The 7,953-nt window shown below is 32.6% G+C and overlaps 1 protein-coding gene across 2 annotated transcripts in view; it reads left to right on the plus strand.

The window, feature by feature from the left end:
- The window catches only part of LOC149570972 (uncharacterized), a 219,804-nt gene extending 212,094 nt beyond the window's left edge, over nt 1–7,710 (plus strand). For both annotated transcript variants that reach the window (XM_089812515.1, XM_089812516.1), the window contains exons 8-9: nt 7,346–7,464; nt 7,571–7,710. In XM_089812515.1, the coding sequence (XP_089668641.1) occupies nt 7,346–7,464; nt 7,571–7,580 (129 nt within the window). In that variant the 3' untranslated portion in view covers nt 7,581–7,710. The remainder of the gene's footprint in view (nt 1–7,345; nt 7,465–7,570) is intronic.
- Nucleotides 7,711–7,953: the final 243 nt, after the last annotated feature.

Here is a 7,953-nt window from a genome sequence, read left to right on the forward strand (position 1 = left end):
TTCCTAGTTTATAGATCAAACACGGGCAAAAATATTTGAATATGAATTTCTTGTATTGTTGGCCAAATTGTTAATGATACATAATGTAGATAATAATGATTTTGTATGATTCTATATTGATGTGTATATGAAGCAGGTGCTTGTTTATCTAGTTACATAATCCTCTAAGTTGGGGAATATGATGTAATAGATCAAACATATGAGCTCTTTAGGTTTTGAAATAAATGCGCCATGGCTGGTTATGTTTCTGATGGGTGTAGGACATGAAATCAATTTTGATGGAACAAAAAAGATCAGTCAATTCTTTTAAAGGTTGGATTCACATCCTTCTATGGGAGGGAGAGTTCTCTCTTCTAGACAAGACATTTTGAGCACATCATTCTTTGTTTTGATGACCCTATGAAAAAATATTTAGAGTTGGATAAAGGAGCATTTTGTGAAAGGGTATGCCTCAACAAGGCTAACCCAACTTCTTGGGAAAAATGATTGAAGATCTCAAAATATGAAAATAGGAAGACCTACAACTAAAGTCAAGTTTAGTAGAAAATTAATGACTTACAAAATTAAACAAAATATAAGATAGATGAAAATGATAAATCTATAAAAATAAACATAGTTCAATTGATTGTTTGAAATATTTAAGTTTAAATCTATATAATAAAACATTTTAAAATACATCTAAAATATTCGTACAAAAGAACTATAAAATCAATTTCCTAATATTCAAGATTACATTTGTTTCAAACAATCTAGTTTTTATTTATTTACATCGTTAGAGTAGCTGTTCAAGAAAACAACCAGCTGTGGACCCTCAATTTTGAGTTACAGGAGGTTCAACAATCTGAACAGCACTAAAACAAAGTCATTACATTATGAATTACATTTGAAGAATGTGTGTCTACAGCACTTGCCAACTGCCTTCTTGCTGTAAGAAAAATAACTGCTGGAAGAAAAATTATAGGAGGGCAAAAAGAAAAGTTACATTGTGTGAACAAATTGGAGCAGCTGGAGCAAACTGTTGAGGGAAAGACGAGCAGCCAAAAATGTGTCAGCCAATTACCGTTACAAATCCAATGTAATCCTTGTAATGTTGGAAACAATATCAAAAAAAGTTTAAAAATCACTGAAAATTCAATCTAAAAACTTAAAATTTGCTATGTTAGAAAGTAAGTCTAAGTCTAATGACTTAAGCTGACAGTCTTTTAACAATTCAAAACAATGTCCTAAGAAGAACACCCATCCCTTTGCAGCAAAGCAATTATGACATCCTTTCAAAAGAAAACTGATACAATTTTCACCATTTCTGAAGTCTCCATGAAATTTGTAGTCACAACTGATCTTCTCAATGTACTCATGTTTCCTTTCTATATATTAATCTACATCTTACCTTTTAATTTCAAATGTTGCACCATTAATTCTTCACACATCTAAATTATTTTATAACCATCAATAACTATTAATTGCATTTGAGCTTCAAATCACTGTCATCTAGTCAACGTTTATCTGACATCACAGAAGTGTAAAGATAATTCAAAGCTGTTACTTCTTCATCCTTGACTCTTTTCATTCATTCAATGCTTTTAGTAGTTGAATTGTACTTACATTATGTTTTATCCAATCTGCAGCAAAAAATAGACATCAATCTGTTTTCTCCCTTTAGTGAGTCTTCTTCCATCCTGATGCTTGAGATAGCATACTGAACTTTCATTTCAAACCAAGTCCAAAATAAGCATGGTTTACCCCAGGGAAGGAAGGACAAAAACTATGCTGAAACCCTTAATGCATTAAAAAAGGAAGAGGAACATGAAACTTACAATATCATGAATCCAAAAACCTGTAATATCTCATTTCGGAACAGGCGAATATTTTGATGTTAACAGCAACAAAAATTTGATTAAAGCTGTGATATCCATGGAATTCGCTTCAAACTGCCTGCATGCTCTTTCCAATTGTATGAAAAGGTAATGGCCTACATTATTCAATCAACTGAATGGAATTTTTCATTTCGAAGGTTCGGAGGTTGCGTTGGATATCACTGTCTATTCAGATTCCTCAACAATTGGCCTTCATACTGAATCACTTTTGTTTTGCACCTGCATAAGAACAATGTTGACAATTAACTATATATTTTCTGAGAAAAGCTCGCAGACATGTGTTTTTAAAGTACTACAGTTTTAGACTTTCAAAGTAGCCAATGAATAAATGAATGAATGAATGAAACAAAAGGAACTTATGAGACTTACAAGTTAACACACACTACAGAAGGGAGAAAGAAAACTTTAGCTGGTTGTGACCTCTGTAACCTTTTGATTAATATGTCTCTTCGTTGGTGGATTTTAATAACCAGAAATTACAAATCACAAACTATGCTACGCCCTTAATATTGGTGTATATAGGGATATGGATAGTCAATTTGTGGCTATCTTAACCCTTAATCAAGTCATGTTATCATTATTATATTATTATTTAGGTAGGTAGGTCGGCCTAGGTGTTATGTAGAGTTGTGTCTATTCAACCTAAGCATAATTAGGAATATATAGGAGGTTGTGAGTCTTATTTCAACATCATATTGTGAAGTGTATTCTCATTGGAGATATCTGGAGGTTGCCCCCTCAAAGTGGCCTGTTGCTCTCAGTTATTATCAAGTATTTATAAAATATTTCATATTATTTCTTCTATTGTGCAAGTTATTTCATTACAAACTATCTATAAATTTTGATGCCTTTCCGGATAAAATATAATGTCAACTAATATTCGCATATAAAGTGGCCTCATCACCCAAATGAAAAGTAGAATCTGAAAACTCATTCAAACTATGATAAATAACTGAAACAATATGATTGAAAAATGTCTTACAGAATCTTTGAAGAACTTACATCAATGCATTGGAGAGCTGAACCTGCAGTTGCACTATTGCTTACATGGTGGTCATCATTAGAATTCTGTTCATGGTAGTCATCATTAGAATTATGTATAGTCAAACCCCCAAAGAGTTGCAAATGGTTAGAGAATCATTGATGCTTGCATTGTCATCATCATTAGAACCCTATTATAGTCAAAATTCACAAAGGGTTAGCAAATGATGAAATTAAGTTATTCTTAAGAAAATTATAATCTTTGAAGAAATTACATCAATATTTCTACTAGTACTGTTGCTGACTCCGCCATCATCATGAGACTTTTGTTAAGTCAAGTCCACAAAGGGTTAGCAAATGTCAGATTAAGTTAATCTTAAGAAAATTAGAATATTTGAACAACTTACATGAAGACCTCTATTAACATCGTGGTTGACATGGTCATCATCATCAAGCTCCCGTTTTAATCAAATCCACGAAGGATTAGAAAATGGTCAGATTAAGTTATTCCTAAGAAAATTAGAATCTTTGAAGAACTTACATCAAGACAATGGAAAGCTGAACTTCCAGTAGTATTGTTTCTTATATAGTCATTGTCATGAGGTTCCTATTAAAAGTTCTCAAAGGTTAGCATAGTCCATTATCAACTCAACATATCTCTGATAAACTCATTCAAAAATGGAAATTAGCAAAGTCTAGATTAAGTTATTCTTAATAAAATTAGAATCTGTGAACTTAGAACAAGACAATAGAGAGCTGAACTTCTAGTAGCATTTTTGCTTACATGGGCATCATCATCATGCTCCTATTATAGTCAAGTCTGTAAAAGGTTAGTAAATGCTCAGAATAAAATATTCCTACGGGAATTAGAATCTTTGCAGAACTTACGTCAGGACAATGGAGAGCTAAGCCTTTACTAGCATAGTTGCTTACATGATCTTCATCATTAGACTCCTGTTATAGTCAAGTCCGCAAGGAATAGAAAATGGTTAGATTAAGTTATTCCTAAGAAACCAAAATGTTTGAAGAAGTTACATCAAGAAAATAGAGGGCTGAACCTCTAGTGGCATTATTGCTTACCTGGTCCTCATCATCAGATTCCTATTTAAAGTCCACAAAGGTTAACAAAGAGACAGACAAAGTTAGTCTAAATTGTAACAAAACATGTTAGTTGTAATATTAGCATAACTTATTTCAAAATTCTTTCTTATCTAATAAAAAATATTAACATAGTCCAATATCAATCTGACATACCTCTGATAAACACATTCGAAAACCTTTATTTTCTGCAACCCAACATAAATCTGATAAATCCAATCGAAATCCTTCCATCCCTTTTGGGACTATTGGAATACTTTCAGTATCATTAGTGACATCAGATGATGCTCCACCAGGCCCAAAGTAGGTGTTGCAATGACTAATGGCCAAGGTAGGTGTTGCAAGATTTGATGGAGAAAGGTCATTTGAACTTGATATTGGCATTGTGTTTTCTATGCAATAAATGAGAAGCAATTATTAGAAAACAAATAAAATACAATGTTCAATGCAAAAAGTTCTTGCTTGTTAAAGATACCTTTAGTTGTAACATGGAGGTTCTTTTTAGGTTTCGTTGACAATTGTATCAATTACATTAAGTATTATTGCCAACATGTTATCAGTGTATTTGTTATGACTACTATGATTTTGCTATCTTGTTTGCTTCATCAATCAACAACATTCTTCTCTTTTATGTCATTTTGTTAGTATTTGATGCTGAAGCAATACAATTATCTACAAGGTCTTGAAAGATTGGAAAACAATAGAGTCCACCTTAACAATGTGTGAAGGTATATTTGGGCTATTATATTAATGTACTTGATTTGGAACTTTATTGGAATTGATATTTTGTTTGTAGATTCTAGACTTTTGATTGGACTATTAAATAGTTTATAGTAGAGTTTTTGATTTCGGTAAAAACAGATTTTGAGGGGATCTGAAACCCAATGCAAAAAATTAAAAAAGATATCAAAAAAGGAGTCCACTAGGTTTTTTAAGGACCGGGAACCTGCAGTTCTGGCAGCTAATAATAGAGTTACAATTGAACAATCACAATATATATTTCAAAACACTCTCATAAAATTATATTCAAAATTTGATAGATGCCTGAGAGTCTTGAGGGAGATGTACCTTTGATTCTCGAAGCCAAATGCTCTAAAGATCCTAGTGAAGTTTGACAATCATCATTAGATTTTAGTTGAGCTGAAGATTGTTCAGCACAATGCTCTAGAATCTTACGAGCCATCTCTCTGGATTTTTGTGGTACTAGGAGTTCATATGCCAATGAAACACCCTGCTTCTCTGTTTCCATTGGTTTCTTAATAACTGCAATCATAAGAAAGACAAAAGATTGAGATTCTTTTATAATCAATAATACCGAGAAATCTGTATATAGATCTATAGATGACTTATAGTAATATCTACTACCCGCAAGATTTCAAGTTATGACCTCTCTTTTAAAACTAGAGCTATAGGTTCAAACCTAAGTTTATTAAATATAAAGAATTAAGAATTTATTCGATTGAATTGTTAAGTAGCTGATTGAAATGGACTAAAATTACCCAATGGGGAATCAGAGTTTGTCCTTTGTCGGGTCATCCTCAATGGCATATGAGAGCAATTACTCCTTTTTAACAACTGCAGTGCAAATCATATCATGTCAAAAACCAACAATTTATCTCAAAAACCAAAATCTTAGGAGAAAAATGTTGTCAAACAGAGTTTCTCACCTGCCGTCCACCTGTAATTGGAAACTGTATGGGTGACCACTGCGATTCTGGAGTGCTTACTAATGTTCCATCATCCATGTCCTGCAAGCACAGTTAAAATATTCATGGAATAATATAACAGAACTGATTCAACTTTCATCAATTTTGAAACTAAACTAGATACTCCTAAGTAGGATTTCTTACATATTTTTAAATCTATGTATCATACATTTAGTGGGCTTACTACCACAAACTATGAGGAGATGAATGAATTGTATGTCAAGTTTAAGGACCAAGGTGATATGTAATATATATAGTCTTCTAATTTCTAATAGTTTTATCTTTTAGAGGACTTTTTATCTGTAGCTTTGGAGCTTTTAATTTACTGTTAGATAGGGGAAGTAGACTGTTTAGCTTTTCTATGATAGTGGAGATTTAGTGGTATGTGTTTTACACAATTCTGAAGTAGATGCATGATATCCATGATAGCTTCTAGTTGTGTATGTTCATTTAAAATTATATATGATTGAAACTAAAATCTATCATAAATCCAATAGAAACTTGGATTGGCTTTGAGATGGTGACATTGGGCTTCAAATATTAATTCATGTTTATAAAAATGTTGTAAATCTTGGATGTTGAGGATTTCTTTTGCATGGGATGAACACTTGTTATATAATACCAGTCTGTAACTGTAAACTCCCTGAAATTATAATTTGTATGGTGTAATGGAATATTTCCTGAAGTATCCATCTGGTGTACTTGAATGAATTTTCTATATGACTTATTACAAAATAGATGCTCTTGTATTGGTAGTAGTTAAAAGTCAGTTTTTCTACATCTTTATAGAAGGTTTGATTGTGGAAACTTAGACATCAGATTTAAGTTTCTCCACATCTTTATAGAAGGCTTGATTGTGGAAACTTAGACATCAGATTTAAGTTTCTCCACATCTTTATAGAAGGCTTGATTGTGGAAAGTTGGCATCAGATTTAAGTTTTTCCACATCTTTATAGAAGGTTTGACTGTGGAGACTTGGCATCAGATTTAAATTTTTCTACGTCTTTCTAAAAGATTCGACTGTGGAAACTTGACATCGGATTTAAGTTTCTCTACATCTTTATAGAAGGTTTAATTGTGGAAACTTTGGCATCAGATTTCTTCCATCTTAAGCCAAATTACAGGTCAACACCTGACTTGTTCTCTGTGTGTAATCTAATGGGCGAGTCAATCCAAAAGGAAGTACAAATAATGATAATGCACATCTAATCTTGCAAAGTACTATCTTTAGTGACTTTCAGATATGAAATATTTTAAGTAAGAAGTTTATTTTTCGAGAAATGTTTAATGTGTGAGTAGGAAATAATTTTATAGCAAGTTAAATTATGATATAGCTATCAGGATTTAACTGTGTAGTTTTTGAGTAAAACCAGTTGATCCATATTTCATGAGTAGTGATTGAACACGAACCTAACAAAGCACCCGACTTCCCCAGAGCCCGGAGGAGGTCACCCATCCCAATACTAGAACTTGAGTGTGCTTAACTACAGAATTTCCTACATGGTCAAACAAACAGAGGCCCCTTGACAAGAGAACTGATAGCCAAGAAAACGCTTAAAACAACATATCATATCTTCACAAATCCAAAATAAAATTTGATTTCAAAATATATACTGAAAAATACAAATAATGTCAATCATCAAAGTTTATAGAGAGCTCAAATTATTTTGAAAAACATGTTTGTAGGTTTCGAAGTATTGGCCTTTCCATGTAATCAGTTTGCTGCACAAGAACCTGGTACTAATGAAGAGATTGCAGCAATTGCATGCACTCGCTTTAAAGCCAACTTTCCCATTTTTGATAAGGTTTGCATTTTAAATACAGGGGACATGGTATATGATTTAAAAGTAAAGTTTTTAGTTGACATTATTTCCTTAATAATGATTTGAAATACTAATTATGAATATGCAGGTGGATGTGAATGGTGAGAATGCAGCTCCTGTATACAGGTTCTTAAAATCATGCAGAAGTTTTGTTTTTGATGAGGACATCAGATGGAACTTCTCCAAATTTTTGATTGACAAGGATGGAAATGTATTTGAAAGTATTTTGAGTTAGATATATACTACAGTAGTTCACCATTAGATAACGAGCTTGCTTAGGAGAATTTGTGACATATGGGGTATATTCTAGGGGCTGAATTCTGTTTTGAGCAGAAGCCACTAACCTCTAGAGAGTGAGATCTGCCATAATCATGTATATCCTCTGTTCTTGCCCTTTTCCTCTGTTCTTGCTCTGCATGTTGCATGTTGTTTTCTTCCTCTGCCTCAGGATCCTCCTCAAATTCTTTAAAC

This window comes from Cupressus sempervirens, chromosome 2, assembly GCF_028749045.1.
Source record: "Cupressus sempervirens isolate cs-2001-9-10 chromosome 2, ASM2874904v1, whole genome shotgun sequence".
Taxonomy (NCBI): Eukaryota; Viridiplantae; Streptophyta; class Pinopsida; order Cupressales; family Cupressaceae; genus Cupressus; species Cupressus sempervirens.